Source organism: Procambarus clarkii, chromosome 55 (assembly GCF_040958095.1).
Source record: "Procambarus clarkii isolate CNS0578487 chromosome 55, FALCON_Pclarkii_2.0, whole genome shotgun sequence".
In the NCBI taxonomy this organism is placed as follows: domain Eukaryota; kingdom Metazoa; phylum Arthropoda; class Malacostraca; order Decapoda; family Cambaridae; genus Procambarus; species Procambarus clarkii.
Window position 1 is genome coordinate 11,267,687 of NC_091204.1, and position 20,497 is coordinate 11,288,183.

At 49.9% G+C, this 20,497-nt stretch overlaps 1 protein-coding gene and 1 pseudogene across 1 annotated transcript in view; both read right to left on the reverse strand.

Annotated features, from left to right (window-relative positions):
- Positions 1-494: 494 nt before the first annotated feature.
- LOC138352877 (adhesive plaque matrix protein-like) overlaps positions 495-20,497 on the reverse strand; it is a 58,972-nt gene continuing 38,969 nt past the window's right edge. The window contains exon 2 of the mRNA XM_069305430.1: positions 495-1,892. Within this exon, the coding sequence (XP_069161531.1) occupies positions 495-1,892 (1,398 nt within the window). The remainder of the gene's footprint in view (positions 1,893-20,497) is intronic.
- On the reverse strand, positions 3,840-4,254 carry LOC138349769 (putative glutathione-specific gamma-glutamylcyclotransferase 2 pseudogene; annotated as a pseudogene).

Here is a 20,497-nt window from a genome sequence, read left to right on the forward strand (position 1 = left end):
GAGAGGAAAAGGGGGGGGGAGGGGGGTGTGTGGAGAGATGAGAGACTGGGCCATCTTCTCTCACCTTCTCTCACCTTACCTCACCTCACCTCACCGTCTTGGCAGACGTCTAAGATTACTGTCTGAAGGAATCAATAACCGAACCTTGTCTCTGGGAGGTGGCGGGGGTGTGTGTAGTGTGGGGGTGGTGTCTAGAAGTCAGGGGGTGGATAAGGGGGTGTCTGGATGTGTAGGGGTGGATATATGGGGGTCTGGATGTGTAGGGGTGGATATATCGGGGTCTAGATGTGTAGGAGGTGGATATATGGGTCTGGATGTGAAGGAGGGTGGATATATGGGGGCCTGGATGTGTAGGTGGATATATGGGGGTCTGGATGTGTAGGGGGTGGATATATGGGGGTCTGGATGTGAAGGAGGGTGGATATATGGGGGTCTGGATGTGTAGGAGGTGGATATATGGGTCTGGATGTGAAGGAGGGTGGATATATGGGGGTCTAGATGTGTAGGAGGTGGATATATGGGGGTCTAGATGTGTAGGAGGTGGATATATGGGGGTCTAGATGTGTAGGAGGTGGATATATGGGGGTCTGGATGTGTAGGAGGGTGGATATATGGGGTCTGGATGTGTAGGAGGGTGGATATATGGGTCTGGATGTGAAGGGGTGGATATATGGGGGTCTGGATGTGTAGGTGGATATATGGGGGTCTGGATGTGTAGGAGGGTGGATATATGGGGGTCTGGATGTGTAGGTGGATATATGGGGGTCTGGATGTGAAGAGGGTGGATATATGGGTGTCTGGATGTGCAGGAGGTGGATATATGGGGGTCTGGATGTGTAGGGGTGGATATATGGGGGTCTGGATGTGTAGGAGGGTGGATATATGGGTGTCTGGATGTGTAGGTGGATATATGGGGGTCTGGATGTGTAGGAGGGTGGATATATGGGGGTCTGGATGTGTAGGGGGTGGATATATGGGGGTCTGGATGTGTAGGGGTGGATATATGGGGGTCTGGATGTGTTGGGGTGGATATATGGGGGTCTGGATGTGTAGGAGGGTGGATATATGGGGTCTGGATGTGTAGGAGGGTGGATATATGGGGTCTGGATGTGTAGGAGGGTGGATATATGGGGGTCTGGATGTGTAGGAGGTGGATATATGGGGGTCTGGATGTGTAGGGGTGGATATATGGGGGTCTGGATGTGTAGGGGTGGATATATGGGGGTCTGGATGTGTAGGTGGATATATGGGGGTCTGGATGTGTAGGTGGATATATGGGGGTCTGGATGTGAAGGGGGTGGATATATGGGTGTCTGGATGTGTAGGGGGTGGATATATGGGGGTCTGGATGTGTAGGAGGGTGGATATATGGGGGTCTGGATGTGTTGGGGTGGATATATGGGGGTCTGGATGTGTAGGAGGGTGGATATATGGGTGTCTGGATGTGTAGGGGTGGATATATGGGTGTCTGGATGTGTAGGGGTGGATATATGGGTGTCTGGATGTGTAGGGGTGGATATATGGAGTCTGGATGTGTAGGGGGTGGATATATGGGTGTCTGGATGTGTAGGGGTGGATATATGGGGTCTGGATGTGTAGGGGGTGGATAAGGGGTCGGTCAGGATGTTAAGGGGTGGATAAGGGGGTCTGGATATGAAGGGGTGGATATATGGGGGTCTGGATGTGTAGGAGTGGATATATGGGGGGTCTGGATGTGTAGGGGGTGGATATATGGGGGTCTGGATGTGTAGGGGGTGGATATATGGGGGGTCTGGATGTGAAGGGGGTGGATATATAGGGTCTGGATGTGAAGGGGGTGGATATATGGGTGTCTGGATGTGTAGGGATGGATATATGGGGGTCTGGATGTGAAGGGTGTGGATATATGGGGTCTGGATGTGTAGGGGTGGATATAGAGGGGTCTAGATGTATAGGGGGTGGATATATGGGGGTCTGGATGTGAAGGGTGTGGATATATGGGGGTCTGGATGTGTAGGAGGGTGGATATATGGGGGTCTGGATGTGAAGGGGTGGATATAGAGGGGTCTAGATGTGAAGGAGGTGAATATATGGGGGTCTGGATGTGTAGGAGGGTGGATATATGGGGGTCTGGATGTGAAGGGGTGGATATAGAGGGGTCTAGATGTGAAGGGGTGGATATAGAGGGGTCTAGATGTGAAGGGGGTGGATATAGGGGGTCTGGATGTGAAGCTGTGGATAAGGAAGGGTCTGGATGTTTAGAGAGAGGGGGTACCACATTATCCAGACCCAAAAAAAACAGTAATGTTAAATTCCAGTTTGACTGAAAATATCTCTTTAAAAACAAAATATCCCTTAAGAAACATCTAAGACAATCAAGCCTACATCAAGCAACATCTTGTAGGTACTTACGTTGATTTCTTCAACCAATGTTGCAACTCTCCCGGGCTGAAAGATAAGAAGATATGATAAGAATTAGGAGATTGTTGCAAATTAGGTCATTTGACTACCTGTCCCCACCATGAGAGGTTGCAAATAGGTCTCTGGCTACCTGTCCCCACCATGGGAGGTTGCAAATAGGTCTCTGGCTACCTGTCCCCACCCTGGGAGGTTGCAAATAGGTCTCTGGCTACCTGTCCCCACCATGGGAGGTTGCAAATAGGTCTCTGGCTACCTGTCCCCACCATGGGAGGTTGCAAATAGGTCCCTGGCTACCTGTCCCCACCCTGGGAGGTTGCAAATAGGTCTCTGGCTACTTGTCCCCACCCTGGGAGGTTGCAAATAGGTCTCTGGCTACCTGTCCCCACCATGGGAGGTTGCAAATAGGTCCCTGGCTACCTGTCCCCACCCTGGGAGGTTGCAAATAGGTCCCTGGCTACCAGTCCCCACCCTGGGAGGTTGCAAATAGGTCTCTGGCTACCTGTCCCCACCATGGGAGGTTGCAAATAGGTCTCTGGCTACCTGTCCCCACCATGGGAGGTTGCAAATAGGTCTCTGGCTACCTGTCCCCACCATGGGAGGTTGCAAATAGGTCTCTGACTACCTGTCCCCACCCTGGGAGGTTGCAAATAGGTCCCTGGCTACCTGTCCCCACCCTGGGAGGTTGCAAATAGGTCTCTGGCTACCTGTCCCCACCATGGGAGGTTGCAAATAGGTCTCTGGCTACCTGTCCCCACCCTGGGAGGTTGCAAATAGGTCCCTGGCTACCTGTCCCCACCCTGGGAGGTTGCAAATAGGTCTCTGGCTACCTGTCCCCACCCTGGGAGGTTGCAAATAGGTCCCTGGCTACCTGTCCCCACCCTGGGAGGTTGCAAATAGGTCTCTGGCTACCTGTCCCCACCATGGGAGGTTGCAAATAGGTCTTTGACTACCTGTCCCCACCATGGGAGGTTGCAGACGAGCATATTCATTCATATACCCCATTAACCCACGCTAATATACCTATCCATAGTGGGATAGACACCCATAGTGGGACAGACGCCCTCCCACGTCCATCCCTACACATATGGGGACACACCCATGTAAATCCACCCCCCCCTACACCCACATACACCCTCCCACCTGCCCCCTAACAGCTGTTCAGTTCCTCCTACCTATTTAGCACCCTAATACTGCCCCTTATCCCCCCATATATCACCCCCCGATAAGGACACACAGACAAGATAAGTGAAAGTTGCAGATAGCATTGATCTGCCACCCTATGGATGCCAGTGGTCGCTAGGGGGCCGCAGAGGGCCACAAATAGGCACAGGTAGGAGGCACTCAGGAGTCCCAGCTACACCCTATTTACACCTCTACACTCCAAATACACAGCAAATCAACGTTAGTTTCAGTGATGAGTTACGATGATTGGTGCTTACCTTGCTGGGGCTGCCGCGATGAGTCGTGTTGCCTTGATAGAATCGTCTGACGTAATGTCGGATGTAGCCTATAGCCGAGGCACCGAACTGGAACCCAGGGTGCCAGCATAGGGAGCCGTATCCGAACACCCATAGGCTCCTAGTCCCCTGTTGCTCCATAACCGAACGCCACTATTGTGTAGAGTTAGCTGTAAACTGATCTATCATTCCCCCCCTAAACCGGTCTTTGAAACTGGGGGGGGACAAATGGGTTTTACGGCACGTAGGGGGGTGCGAGGGGGTTAAAATAGGGGGTGAAGTGTGGTGGAGAGTACTACACCCAGGTGGTGGAGTGGGTGTAGGCGCCAGCACCACCACAACAACACATAGACACCAACACAGACACGATCAGCTGGTCGACCTATTTTTCCCGGGAACCTTCAACGCCGATGCCAAGTGGCGGATTTTATCCCCATTTTATATATCCAAATATCTCTCATATCTCAATAACTTAACTACATTTTATTCCATTTTTAGATCATTTATAACATACACTAATATATAAATGATTAAAATAACTCATTTATTGAGTATTTTCCTCATATAAAGCGTTTTAAATCGACATTCTTTCAAATGAAGGTGGCAACATAGCGATTTCCGGGACGTGGCTACTCGTGTCTCTCGCGGCCAATAGCAGCTCGCGTAGCAGATCGTGCAATGTTTTCATTGGCTAGTAACGGATGATGCAATCCCGTCGGGATTTTCATTGAGCATTTGGCTCTGAAGCAATAAAGGAAACTAGTAACTATTTCCAATATATTCACGTGTAAAAGAGGTAAAACTAAACGGAATTTATTATAAATCGTCGAGTAAGTAATTCAGATAGACGAATTACTTGTAAACTGAGCGATAGAGAGAGAATAAACGTCATTAGTATTTATAGAACTACTATCTGGCAACACTCGTGACGTCACCACTGAGCATGCGCAGACCCGTCTCCTCTTAATTGTTTACAAATTCACCCGCGCTTTTCCGTCTCCAGCTGATAACACAGCTGATATCACCAGGGGAGTTCCCCCGAGCCTGGGATATCCCAAGGAAGCGTAGGATATCCCAAGGAAGCGTGGGATATGTCCCAAGGAAGCGCGGGATATCCCTAGAGACGTCATATGTTTCGCTTCGAAAGGAAGATGAGGGCGGTGAGATCCATGACGCAATTAGCTGACGTGTGCGAGTCAGCCTGTGATCACTGGACGTTTTCTTAATTGTGTAAATGAACACATCCACAAGGGCCGTGACGAGGATTCGAACCTGCGTCCGAGAGGTAATTGTGTAAATTTTATTTTGGAATGTGTGGGAAGGGGGAGGGGGAGGGGTAGGGGGTGATTATGGGGGGTTAGCGAGTAGAAGGGAAGGGGGGGGGGGTGATATGAGTTTGGAAGCAAGGAACCGGTGGCTGAGCGGACAGAACACTGGACGCGTGATCCTGTGGTCCCGGGTTCGATCCCGGGCGCCGGCGAGAAACGATGGGCAGAGTTTCTTTCACCCTGATGCCCCCTGTTACCTAGCAGTAAAATAGGTACCTGGGTGTTAGTCAGCTGTCACGGGCTGCTTCCTGGGGGTAGACGCCTGGTTGAGGACCGGGCCGCGGGGACACTAGAGCCCCGAAATCATCTCAAGATAACCTCAAGAAGGGGGAGAGGAGAATATTTTTTTGGTCATTATTTTTCTACCACAGATGTAGCCAGACATTTACACTGCTAACCACTATATATATATATATATATATATATATATATATATATATATATATATATATATATATATATATATATATATATATATATATATATATGTCGTACCTAGTAGCCAGAACTCACTTCTCAGCCTACTATTCAAGGCCCGATTTGCCTAATAAGCCAAGTTTTCCTGAATTAATATATTTGCTATAATTTTTTTCTTATGAAACGATAAAGCTACCCATTTCACTATGTATGAGGTCAATTTTTTTTTATTGGAGTTAAAATTAACGTAGATATATGACCGAACCTAACCAACCCTACCTAACCTAACCTAACCTATATATATAGGTAAGGTTAGGTTAGGTAGCCAAAAAAAGTTAGGTTAGGTTAGGTTAGGTAGGTTAGGTAGACGAAAAAACATTATTTCATGAAAACTTGGCTTATTAGGCAAATCGGGCCTTGAATAGTAGGCTGAGAAGTGCGTTCTGGCTACTAGGTACGACATATATATATATATATATATATATATATATATATATATTCTTTTGTCCTACAAGGATAGGGTTAGAGATTTGTTCATCATATAGTTCAGTGATTTATTGAACAATCATCCACAGAAGGTGATTGTAGTGCTTTTGAAAAGCTAATCTAACATTCATACATTAATTCACTGATTTATGTCTGTCCTACATAAATGAGGGATGGAATGAGGTGAGTTTATGAGGTGTTAAGAAGGTAGGGAGAATGAGGGGGGTGGGGGTGATATCAGATTCATAGAGTTTGATCCACCAGGCTGTTGCTTGGAGCGGCCCGCAGGCCCACATATACCTGCTTGATGGGGTTCTGGGAGTTCTCTGATGTTTATACAGTGTTCTCTGATTGTGCCTATGGCACCTCTGCTCTTCACTGGACCTCTGATGTTTATACAGTGTTCTCTGATTGTGCCTATGGCACCTCTGCTCTTCACTGGACCTCTGATGTTTATACAGTGTTCTCTGATTGTGCCTATGGCACCTCTGCTCTTCACTGGACCTCTGATGTTTATACAGTGTTCTCTGATTGTGCCTATGGCACCTCTGCTCTTCACTGGACCTCTGATGTTTATACAGTGTTCTCTGATTGTGCCTATGGCACCTCTGCTCTTCACTGGACCTCTGATGTTTATACAGTGTTCTCTGATTGTGCCTATGGCACCTCTGCTCTTCACTGGACCTCTGATGTTTATACAGTGTTCTCTGATTGTGCCTATGGCACCTCTGCTCTTCACTGGACCTCTGATGTTTATACAGTGTTCTCTGATTGTGCCTATGGCACCTCTGCTCTTCACTGGACCTCTGATGTTTATACAGTGTTCTCTGATTGTGCCTATGGCACCTCTGCTCTTCACTGGACCTCTGATGTTTATACAGTGTTCTCTGATTGTGCCTATGGCACCTCTGCTCTTCACTGGACCTCTGATGTTTATACAGTGTTCTCTGATTGTGCCTATGGCACCTCTGCTCTTCACTGGACCTCTGATGTTTATACAGTGTTCTCTGATTGTGCCTATGGCACCTCTGCTCTTCACTGGACCTCTGATGTTTATACAGTGTTCTCTGATTGTGCCTATGGCACCTCTGCTCTTCACTGGACCTCTGATGTTTATACAGTGTTCTCTGATTGTGCCTATGGCACCTCTGCTCTTCACTGGACCTCTGATGTTTATACAGTGTTCTCTGATTGTGCCTATGGCACCTCTGCTCTTCACTGGACCTCTGATGTTTATACAGTGTTCTCTGATTGTGCCTATGGCACCTCTGCTCTTCACTGGACCTCTGATGTTTATACAGTGTTCTCTGATTGTGCCTATGGCACCTCTGCTCTTCACTGGACCTCTGATGTTTATACAGTGTTCTCTGATTGTGCCTATGGCACCTCTGCTCTTCACTGGACCTCTGATGTTTATACAGTGTTCGCTGATTGTGCCTATGGCACCTCTGCTCTTCACTGGACCTCTGATGTTTATACAGTGTTCGCTGATTGTGCCTATGGCACCTCTGCTCTTCACTGGACCTCTGATGTTTATACAGTGTTCTCTGATTGTGCCTATGGCACCTCTGCTCTTCACTGGACCTCTGATGTTTATACAGTGTTCGCTGATTGTGCCTATGGCACCTCTGCTCTTCACTGGACCTCTGATGTTTATACAGTGTTCTCTGATTGTGCCTATGGCACCTCTGCTCTTCACTGGACCTCTGATGTTTATACAGTGTTCTCTGATTGTGCCTATGGCACCTCTGCTCTTCACTGGACCTCTGATGTTTATACAGTGTTCTCTGATTGTGCCTATGGCACCTCTGCTCTTCACTGGACCTCTGATGTTTATACAGTGTTCTCTGATTGTGCCTATGGCACCTCTGCTCTTCACTGGACCTCTGATGTTTATACAGTGTTCTCTGATTGTGCCTATGGCACCTCTGCTCTTCACTGGACCTCTGATGTTTATACAGTGTTCTCTGATTGTGCCTATGGCACCTCTGCTCTTCACTGGACCTCTGATGTTTATACAGTGTTCTCTGATTGTGCCTATGGCACCTCTGCTCTTCACTGGACCTCTGATGTTTATACAGTGTTCTCTGATTGTGCCTATGGCACCTCTGCTCTTCACTGGACCTCTGATGTTTATACAGTGTTCTCTGATTGTGCCTATGGCACCTCTGCTCTTCACTGGACCTCTGATGTTTATACAGTGTTCTCTGATTGTGCCTATGGCACCTCTGCTCTTCACTGGACCTCTGATGTTTATACAGTGTTCTCTGATTGTGCCTATGGCACCTCTGCTCTTCACTGGACCTCTGATGTTTATACAGTGTTCTCTGATTGTGCCTATGGCACCTCTGCTCTTCACTGGACCTCTGATGTTTATACAGTGTTCTCTGATTGTGCCTATGGCACCTCTGCTCTTCACTGGACCTCTGATGTTTATACAGTGTTCTCTGATTGTGCCTATGGCACCTCTGCTCTTCACTGGACCTCTGATGTTTATACAGTGTTCTCTGATTGTGCCTATGGCACCTCTGCTCTTCACTGGACCTCTGATGTTTATACAGTGTTCTCTGATTGTGCCTATGGCACCTCTGCTCTTCACTGGACCTCTGATGTTTATACAGTGTTCTCTGATTGTGCCTATGGCACCTCTGCTCTTCACTGGACCTCTGATGTTTATACAGTGTTCTCTGATTGTGCCTATGGCACCTCTGCTCTTCACTGGACCTCTGATGTTTATACAGTGTTCTCTGATTGTGCCTATGGCACCTCTGCTCTTCACTGGACCTCTGATGTTTATACAGTGTTCTCTGATTGTGCCTATGGCACCTCTGCTCTTCACTGGACCTCTGATGTTTATACAGTGTTCTCTGATTGTGCCTATGGCACCTCTGCTCTTCACTGGACCTCTGATGTTTATACAGTGTTCTCTGATTGTGCCTATGGCACCTCTGCTCTTCACTGGACCTCTGATGTTTATACAGTGTTCTCTGATTGTGCCTATGGCACCTCTGCTCTTCACTGGACCTCTGATGTTTATACAGTGTTCTCTGATTGTGCCTATGGCACCTCTGCTCTTCACTGGACCTCTGATGTTTATACAGTGTTCTCTGATTGTGCCTATGGCACCTCTGCTCTTCACTGGACCTCTGATGTTTATACAGTGTTCTCTGATTGTGCCTATGGCACCTCTGCTCTTCACTGGACCTCTGATGTTTATACAGTGTTCTCTGATTGTGCCTATGGCACCTCTGCTCTTCACTGGACCTCTGATGTTTATACAGTGTTCTCTGATTGTGCCTATGGCACCTCTGCTCTTCACTGGACCTCTGATGTTTATACAGTGTTCTCTGATTGTGCCTATGGCACCTCTGCTCTTCACTGGACCTCTGATGTTTATACAGTGTTCTCTGATTGTGCCTATGGCACCTCTGCTCTTCACTGGACCTCTGATGTTTATACAGTGTTCTCTGATTGTGCCTATGGCACCTCTGCTCTTCACTGGACCTCTGATGTTTATACAGTGTTCTCTGATTGTGCCTATGGCACCTCTGCTCTTCACTGGACCTCTGATGTTTATACAGTGTTCTCTGATTGTGCCTATGGCACCTCTGCTCTTCACTGGACCTCTGATGTTTATACAGTGTTCTCTGATTGTGCCTATGGCACCTCTGCTCTTCACTGGACCTCTGATGTTTATACAGTGTTCTCTGATTGTGCCTATGGCACCTCTGCTCTTCACTGGACCTCTGATGTTTATACAGTGTTCTCTGATTGTGCCTATGGCACCTCTGCTCTTCACTGGACCTCTGATGTTTATACAGTGTTCTCTGATTGTGCCTATGGCACCTCTGCTCTTCACTGGACCTCTGATGTTTATACAGTGTTCTCTGATTGTGCCTATGGCACCTCTGCTCTTCACTGGACCTCTGATGTTTATACAGTGTTCTCTGATTGTGCCTATGGCACCTCTGCTCTTCACTGGACCTCTGATGTTTATACAGTGTTCTCTGATTGTGCCTATGGCACCTCTGCTCTTCACTGGACCTCTGATGTTTATACAGTGTTCTCTGATTGTGCCTATGGCACCTCTGCTCTTCACTGGACCTCTGATGTTTATACAGTGTTCTCTGATTGTGCCTATGGCACCTCTGCTCTTCACTGGACCTCTGATGTTTATACAGTGTTCTCTGATTGTGCCTATGGCACCTCTGCTCTTCACTGGACCTCTGATGTTTATACAGTGTTCTCTGATTGTGCCTATGGCACCTCTGCTCTTCACTGGACCTCTGATGTTTATACAGTGTTCTCTGATTGTGCCTATGGCACCTCTGCTCTTCACTGGACCTCTGATGTTTATACAGTGTTCTCTGATTGTGCCTATGGCACCTCTGCTCTTCACTGGACCTCTGATGTTTATACAGTGTTCTCTGATTGTGCCTATGGCACCTCTGCTCTTCACTGGACCTCTGATGTTTATACAGTGTTCTCTGATTGTGCCTATGGCACCTCTGCTCTTCACTGGACCTCTGATGTTTATACAGTGTTCTCTGATTGTGCCTATGGCACCTCTGCTCTTCACTGGACCTCTGATGTTTATACAGTGTTCTCTGATTGTGCCTATGGCACCTCTGCTCTTCACTGGACCTCTGATGTTTATACAGTGTTCTTTGATTGTGCCTATGGCACCTCTGCTCTTCACTGGACCTCTGATGTTTATACAGTGTTCTCTGATTGTGCCTATGGCACCTCTGCTCTTCACTGGACCTCTGATGTTTATACAGTGTTCTCTGATTGTGCCTATGGCACCTCTGCTCTTCACTGGACCTCTGATGTTTATACAGTGTTCTCTGATTGTGCCTATGGCACCTCTGCTCTTCACTGGACCTCTGATGTTTATACAGTGTTCTCTGATTGTGCCTATGGCACCTCTGCTCTTCACTGGACCTCTGATGTTTATACAGTGTTCTCTGATTGTGTCTATGGCACCTCTGCTCTTCACTGGACCTCTGATGTTTATACAGTGTTCTCTGATTGTGCCTATGGCACCTCTGCTCTTCACTGGACCTCTGATGTTTATACAGTGTTCTCTGATTGTGCCTATGGCACCTCTGCTCTTCACTGGACCTCTGATGTTTATACAGTGTTCTCTGATTGTGCCTATGGCACCTCTGCTCTTCACTGGTTCTATTCTGCATTTTCTTCCATATCGTTCACTCCAGTACGTTGTTATTTTACTGTGTAGATTTGGTACTTGGTCCTCCAGTATCTTCCAGGTGTATATTATTTGGTATCTCTCTCGTCTTCTTTCTAGTGAGTACATTTGGAGAGCTTTGAGACGATCCCAATAATTTAGGTGCTTTATCTCGTCTATGCGTGCCCAATATGTTCTCTGTATTCCCTCTATTTCAGCAATCTCTCCTGCTCTGAAGGGGGAAGTGAGTACTGAGCAGTACTCAAGACGGGACAACACAAGCGACTTGAAGAGTACAACCATTGTGATGGGATCCCTGGATTTGAAAGTTCTCGTAATCCATCCGATCATTTTTCTGGCTGACGCAATATTTGCTTGGTTATGCTCCCTAAACGTTAGGTCGTCAGACATCATTATTCCCAAATCCTTTACATGCTGTTTTCCTACTATGGGCAGATGCGATTGTGCTTTGTACTCTGTATTATGGTTTCAGAACAGGGCACTATCTTACCTGTCACAGGCGCAGCACCACTATGATAGGCATTAGATGCTATGGAAGACAAACAAAACGCTGATGTAATTTACACAGATTTTGTGCTTGCTCCAGTACAGTCCCCCAGGGTACTGTGCTTGCTCCAGTACTCAGTCCCCCAGGGTACTGTGCTTGCTCCAGTACTCAGTCCCACAGGGTACTGTGCTTGCTCCAGTACAGTCCCCCAGGGTACTGTGCTTGCTCCAGTACTCAGTCCCCCAGGGTACTGTGCTTGCTCCAGTACTGTCCCCCAGGGTACTGTGCTTGCTCCAGTACTCAGTCCCCCAGGGTACTGTGCTTCCTCCAATTCTCAGTCCCCAGGGTACTGTGCTTGCTCCAATTCTCAGTCCCCAGGGTACTGTGCTTGCTCCAGTACTCAGTCCCCCAGGGTACTGTGCTTGTTCCAGTACAGTCCCCAAGGGTACTGTGCTTGCTCCAATACTCAGTCCCCCAGGGTACTGTGCTTGCTCCAATACTCAGTCCCCCAGGGTACTGTGCTTGCTACAGTACTCAGTCCCCCAGGGTACTGTGCTTGCTCCAGTACTCAGTCCCCCAGGGTACTGTGCTTGCTCCAGTACTCAGTCCCCCAGGGTACTGTGCTTGCTCCAGTTCAGTCCCCCAGGGAACTGTGCTTGCTCCAGTACTCAGTCCCTCAGGGTACTGTGCTTGCTCCAGTACTCAGTCCCCCAGGGTACTGTGCTTGCTCCAATACAGTCCCCCAGGGCACTGTGCTTGCTCCAATACTCAGTCCCCCAGGGTACTGTGCTTGCTCCAGTACTCAGTCCCCCAGGGTACTGTGCTTGCTCCAGTACTGTCCCCCAGGGTACTGTGCTTGCTCCAGTACTCAGTCCCCCAGGGTACTGTGCTTCCTCCAATTCTCAGTCCCCAGGGTACTGTGCTTGCTCCAATTCTCAGTCCCCAGGGTACTGTGCTTGCTCCAGTACTCAGTCCCCCAGGGTACTGTGCTTGTTCCAGTACAGTCCCCCAGGGTACTGTGCTTGCTCCAATACTCAGTCCCCCAGGGTACTGTGCTTGCTCCAATACTCAGTCCCCCAGGGTACTGTGCTTGCTACAGTACTCAGTCCCCCAGGGTACTGTGCTTGCTCCAGTACTCAGTCCCCCAGGGTACTGTGCTTGCTCCAGTACTCAGTCCCCCAGGGTACTGTGCTTGCTCCAGTTCAGTCCCCCAGGGAACTGTGCTTGCTCCAGTACTCAGTCCCTCAGGGTACTGTGCTTGCTCCAGTACTCAGTCCCCCAGGGTACTGTGCTTGCTCCAATACAGTCCCCCAGGGCACTGTGCTTGCTCCAATACTCAGTCCCCCAGGGTACTGTGCTTGCTCCAGTACTCAGTCCCCCAGGGTACTGTGCTTGCTCCAGTACTCAGTCCCCCAGGGTACTGTGCTTGCTCCAGTACTCAGTCCCCCAGGGTACTGTGCTTGCTCCAGTTCAGTCCCCCAGGGAACTGTGCTTGCTCCAGTTCTCAGTCCCTCAGGGTACTGTGCTTGCTCCAGTTCAGTCCCCCAGGGTACTGTGCTTGCTCCAGTTCAGTCCCCCCAGGGAACTGTGCTTGCTCCAGTTCTCAGTCCCTCAGGGTACTGTGCTTGCTCCAGTTCAGTCCTCCAGGGAACTGTGCTTGCTCCAGTACTCAGTCCCCCAGGGTACTGTGCTTGCTCCAGTACTCAGTCCTCCAGGGTACTGTGCTTGCTCCAGTACTCAGTCCCCAGGGTACTGTGCTTGCTCCAGTACTCAGTCCCCCAGGGTACTGTGCTTGCTCCAGTACTCAGTCCCCCAGGGTACTGTGCTTGCTCCAGTACTCAGTCCCACAGGGTACTGTGCTTGCTCCAGTACAGTCCCCCAGGGTACTGTGCTTGCTCCAGTACTCAGTCCCCCAGGGTACTGTGCTTGCTCCAGTACTCAGTCCCACAGGGTACTGTGCTTGCTCCAGTACAGTCCCCCAGGGTACTGTGCTTGCTCCAGTACTCAGTCCCCCAGGGTACTGTGCTTGCTCCAGTACTGTCCCCCAGGGTACTGTGCTTGCTCCAGTACTCAGTCCCCCAGGGTACTGTGCTTCCTCCAATTCTCAGTCCCCAGGGTACTGTGCTTGCTCCAATTCTCAGTCCCCAGGGTACTGTGCTTGCTCCAGTACTCAGTCCCCCAGGGTACTGTGCTTGTTCCAGTACAGTCCCCCAGGGTACTGTGCTTGCTCCAATACTCAGTCCCCCAGGGTACTGTGCTTGCTCCAATACTCAGTCCCCCAGGGTACTGTGCTTGCTACAGTACTCAGTCCCCCAGGGTACTGTGCTTGCTCCAGTACTCAGTCCCCCAGGGTACTGTGCTTGCTCCAGTACTCAGTCCCCCAGGGTACTGTGCTTGCTCCAGTTCAGTCCCCCAGGGAACTGTGCTTGCTCCAGTACTCAGTCCCTCAGGGTACTGTGCTTGCTCCAGTACTCAGTCCCCCAGGGTACTGTGCTTGCTCCAATACAGTCCCCCAGGGCACTGTGCTTGCTCCAATACTCAGTCCCCCAGGGTACTGTGCTTGCTCCAGTACTCAGTCCCCCAGGGTACTGTGCTTGCTCCAGTACTGTCCCCCAGGGTACTGTGCTTGCTCCAGTACTCAGTCCCCCAGGGTACTGTGCTTCCTCCAATTCTCAGTCCCCAGGGTACTGTGCTTGCTCCAATTCTCAGTCCCCAGGGTACTGTGCTTGCTCCAGTACTCAGTCCCCCAGGGTACTGTGCTTGTTCCAGTACAGTCCCCCAGGGTACTGTGCTTGCTCCAATACTCAGTCCCCCAGGGTACTGTGCTTGCTCCAATACTCAGTCCCCCAGGGTACTGTGCTTGCTACAGTACTCAGTCCCCCAGGGTACTGTGCTTGCTCCAGTACTCAGTCCCCCAGGGTACTGTGCTTGCTCCAGTACTCAGTCCCCCAGGGTACTGTGCTTGCTCCAGTTCAGTCCCCCAGGGAACTGTGCTTGCTCCAGTACTCAGTCCCTCAGGGTACTGTGCTTGCTCCAGTACTCAGTCCCCCAGGGTACTGTGCTTGCTCCAATACAGTCCCCCAGGGCACTGTGCTTGCTCCAATACTCAGTCCCCCAGGGTACTGTGCTTGCTCCAGTACTCAGTCCCCCAGGGTACTGTGCTTGCTCCAGTACTCAGTCCCCCAGGGTACTGTGCTTGCTCCAGTACTCAGTCCCCCAGGGTACTGTGCTTGCTCCAGTTCAGTCCCCCAGGGAACTGTGCTTGCTCCAGTTCTCAGTCCCTCAGGGTACTGTGCTTGCTCCAGTTCAGTCCCCCAGGGTACTGTGCTTGCTCCAGTTCAGTCCCCCCAGGGAACTGTGCTTGCTCCAGTTCTCAGTCCCTCAGGGTACTGTGCTTGCTCCAGTTCAGTCCTCCAGGGAACTGTGCTTGCTCCAGTACTCAGTCCCCCAGGGTACTGTGCTTGCTCCAGTACTCAGTCCTCCAGGGTACTGTGCTTGCTCCAGTACTCAGTCCCCAGGGTACTGTGCTTGCTCCAGTACTCAGTCCCCCAGGGTACTGTGCTTGCTCCAGTACTCAGTCCCCCAGGGTACTGTGCTTGCTCCAGTACTCAGTCCCACAGGGTACTGTGCTTGCTCCAGTACAGTCCCCCAGGGTACTGTGCTTGCTCCAGTACTCAGTCCCCCAGGGTACTGTGCTTGCTCCAGTACTCAGTCCCCCAGGGTACTGTGCTTGCTCCAGTACTCAGTCCCCCAGGGTATTGTGCTTGCTCCAGTTAAGTCCCCAAGGGAACTGTGCTTGCTCCAGTTCTCAGTCCCTCAGGGTACTGTGCTTGCTCCAGTACTCAGTACCCCAGGGTACTGTGCTTGCTCCAGTACTCAGTCCCCCAGGGTACTGTGCTTGCTCCAGTTCAGTCCCCCAGGGAACTGTGCTTGCTCCAGTTCTCAGTCCCCCAGGGTACTGTGCTTGCTCCAGTACAGTCCCCCAGGGTACTGTGCTTGCTTCAGTACTCAGTTCCCCCAAGGTACTGTGCTTGCTCCAGTACTCAGTCCCCCAGGGTACTGTGCTTGCTCCAGTACAGTCCCCCAGGGTACTGTGCTTGCTCCAGTACTCAGTCCCCCAGGGTACTGTGCTTGCTCCAGTACTCAGTCCCCCAGGGTACTGTGCTTGCTCCAGTACTCAGTCCCCCAGGGTACTGTGCTTGCTCCAGTACTCAGTCCCCCAGGGTACTGTGCTTGCTCCAGTTCAGTCCCCCAGGGAACTGTGCTTGCTCCAGTTCTCAGTCCCTCAGGGTACTGTGCTTGCTCCAATACAGTCCCCCAGGGTACTGTGCTTGCCCCAGTACTCAGTCCCCCAAGGTACTGTGCTTGCTCCAGTACTCAGTCCCCCAGGGTACTGTGCTTGCTCCAGTACTCAGTCCCCCAGGGTACTGTGCTTGCTCCAGTACTCAGTCCCCCAGGGTACTATGCTTGCCCCAGTACTCAGTCCCCCAGGGTACTGTGCTTGCTCCAGTACAGGCCCCCAGGGTACTGTGCTTGCTCCAGTACAGTCCCCCAGGGTACTGTGCTTGCTCCAGTACTCAGTCCCCCCAAGGTACTGTGCTTGCTCCAGTACTCAGTCCCCCAGGGTACTGTGCTTGCTCCAGTACTCAGTCCCCCAGGGTACTGTGCTTGCTCCAGTACAGTCCCCCAGGGTACTGTGCTTGCTCCAGTACTCAGTCCCCCAAGGTACTGTGCTTGCTCCAGTACTCAGTCCCCCAGGGTACTGTGCTTGCTCCAGTACTTTCAAAGTTGGAGAAATTGCTGACCTGGAGAGCGTGCAGAGATCCTTTACTGCTAGAATCCACTCAGTAAAACATCTAAACTATTGGGACCGACTAAAGAGCCTAAATCTGTACTCCCTTGAGCGCAGGCGGGAGAGATACATAATAATTTACACGTGGAAAATAATTGAGGGGCTGGTCCCAAACCTGCACACAGAAATAACATCACATGAGACCAGAAGGCATGGCAGGATGTGCAGAATACCCCCGTTGAAAAGCAGAGGTGCAACAGGTACTCTGAGAGAGAACTCTATCAACATCAGAGGCCCGAGATTGTTCAACACGCTTCCACTACACATAAGGGGCATAACTGGCCGACCCCTCACAGTGTTCAAGAGAGAACTATCAATATCAGAGGCCCGAGACTGTTCAACACGCTTCCACTACACATAACTGGCCGACCCCTCACAGTGTTCACGAGAGAACTATCAACATCAGAGGCCCGAGACTGTTCAACACGCTTCCACTACACATAACTGGCCGACCCCTCACAGTGTTCAAGAGAGAACTATCAACATCAGAGGCCCGAGACTGTTCAACACGCTTCCACTACACATAACTGGCCGACCCCTCACAGTGTTCAAGAGAGAACTATCAACATCAGAGGCCCGAGACTGTTCAACACGCTTCCACTACACATAACTGGCCGACCCCTCACAGTGTTCAAGAGAGAACTATCAACATCAGAGGCCCGAGACTGTTCAACACGCTTCCACTACACATAACTGGCCGACCCCTCACAGTGTTCAAGAGAGAACTATCAACATCAGAGGCCCGAGAGTGTTCAACACGCTTCCACTACACATAACTGGCCGACCCCTCACAGTGTTCAAGAGAGAACTATCAACATCAGAGGCCCGAGACTGTTCAACACGCTTCCACTACACATAACTGGCCGACCCCTCACAGTGTTCAAGAGAGAATTATCAACATCAGAGGCCCGAGACTGTTCAACACGCTTCCACTACACATAAGGGACATAACTGGCCGACCCCTCACAGTGTTCAAGAGAGAATTATCAACATCAGAGGCCCGAGACTGTTCAACACGCTTCCACTACACATAAGGGACATAACTGGCCGACCCCTCACAGTGTTCAAGAGAGAACAATCAACATCAGAGGCCCGAGACTGTTCAACACGCTTCCACTACACATAAGGGACATAACTGACCGACCCCTCACAGTGTTCAAGAGAGAACTATCAACATCAGAGACCCGAGACTGTTCAACACGCTTCCACTACACATAAGGGGCATAACTGGCCGACCCCTCACAGTGTTCAAGAGAGAACTATCAACATCAGAGACCCGAGACTGTTCAACACGCTTCCACTACACATAACTGGCCGACCCCTCACAGTGTTCAAGAGAGAACTATCAACATCAGAGGCCCGAGACTGTTCAACACGCTTCCACTACACATAAGGGGCATAACTGGCCGACCCCTCACAGTGTTCAAGAGAGAACTATCAACATCAGAGGCCCGAGACTGTTCAACACGCTTCCACTACACATAACTGGCCGACCCCTCACAGTGTTCAAGAGAGAACTATCAACATCAGAGGCCCGAGACTGTTCAACACGCTTCCACTACACATAACTGGCCGACCCCTCACAGTGTTCAAGAGATAACTATCAACATCAGAGGCCCGAGACTGTTCAACACGCTTCCACTACACATAACTGGCCGACCCCTCACAGTGTTCAAGAGAGAACTATCAACATCAGAGGCCCGAGACTGTTCAACACGCTTCCACTACACATAAGGGACATAACTGGCCGACCCCTCACAGTGTTCAAGAGAGAACTATCAACATCAGAGGCCCGAGACTGTTCAACACGCTTCCACTACACATAACTGGCCGACCCCTCACAGTGTTCAAGAGAGAACTATCAACATCAGAGGCCAGAGACTGTTCAACACGCTTCCACTACACATAAGGGACATAACTGGCCGACCCCTCACAGTGTTCAGGAGAGAACGATCAACTTCAGAGGCGAGATTAAGCGGTGCTGGGGTTGAGCTCTGGCTCTTTGGTCCCGCCTCTCAGCTATCAATCAACTGGTGTGTGTGTGTGTGTGTACTCACCTCTCTGTACCTGCAGGGTTGGGTTCCAGCTCCTGGGCCCCGCTTAGGGCCGTAGGCAGCGCTAAATAGGTCAAATGTTTACCAATATTTCTGTGTCAATTCCAGTCATGAATTTTGAGTACAAAGGACATTCTATTTGAGGTCATGCAGTCGGATCGAACTTGCGTCATTCAGGGAGCTTCGATTCGACCTATTGTTGGTTCCGGGGGATTAATGTCCCCGCGGCCCGGTCTCTGTTCTTCGGCTTGATTTCCCAGGTGCTAGGATTCACATATTACGAAATATGTTCATCTTCTTGAGATGATTTCGAGACTCAGCTTCCCCGCGGCCCGGTCCTCGACTCTAGGAAGCAACAGGAACCCGTAGCAGCTGTCTAACACCCAGCTATACCTATTTACTAGGTGAACAGGCGCATCAGGGGGGGGTGAAAGAAACTCGATACCCGGAAACTAGGACTACGAGCCCCGAGCGCATTCCACTCAGCCGTCAAGGCCCTGATTGATATCCCATGCACGTGTACCCACACGGAAGTAGTTAAAGGTTGACGAATGGCGCCAATATCGTCTTGCCTTTTCATACGGAACAATGATATGAGAGTAATGGAGGTTGGGCATGCAACCGCCAGAGGCGCTGTGCGCGGCGTGTTATGTTTTTCTCCCACAGTCTTTCCCGTCTGTGTATATATTTACATTTTTTGATTTGGTGTATTTATTGATATATACGTTTATACTTGGTGTATTTCTTGCTATTAATGGTTGTATTTGGTGTATTTGTTATATTTATGGTTGTATTTGGTGTATTTCTTGCTATTAATGGTTGTATTTGGTGTATTTGTTATATTTATGGTTGTATTTGGTGTATTTCTTGCTATTAATGGTTGTATTTGGTGTATTTCTTGCTATTAATGGTTGTATTTGGTGTATTTATTGATATATACGTTTATACTTGGTGTATTTGTTATATTAATGGTTGTACTTGGTGTATTTCCTTGCTTTCTCGTCGTATTTTTTGGTAATATACACATGTATACATGTATATATGTACACACATTCATACATATCCGGGGCCTGGTAGCCTGGTGGATAGACTCGTAATTCAGTGGCGTGGGTTCGATTCCTGCCCAAGGTAGAAACATACGGGCAAAGTTTCTTTCACCCTGAATGCCCCCTTGTTACCTAGCAGTAAATAGGTACCTGGGTGTTAGTCAGCTGTCACGGGCTGCTTCCTGCGGTGTGTGTATGTGGAAAAAAAGTAGTTAGTAAACAGTTGAGAGGCGGGACCAGGAGCCACAGCTTAACCTCCCTGGGTAGACTGCATGTTTGAGGACTGTCAGGAAGCCTTTGATACAACACCACACAGAGAAGCAGAGACCCAGTACCCTGGGTAAATACTTCCCTAACAGACAGGTGCCAGAGACAGTGAAGGGGCCTAAGGGAGTCGAACTGGCATACACTAACCAGCCAGGCGAACCAAACACCGTTCAGCTGTAACACAAACAAACAAACGCACCAAACGAGGCCTCGACATTCAACCCTTTGTTGATGTGGTGGACGAGGCCGCTGATTGGCTGTCACCTCGACGGTATAGACCAATGAGAAATGACCTTGTGAAGGTCCATTGTTTTCATTGGTGGGAGGGGGGGGGAGGGGCTTGGACAGGTGAGGATAGATTGCAAGATTAAACAAACACCCAGCAACACCCAGCAACACCCAGCAACACCCAGCAACACCCAGCAACACCCAGCAACACCCAGCAACACCCAGCAACACCCAGCAACACCCAGCAACACCCAGCAACACCC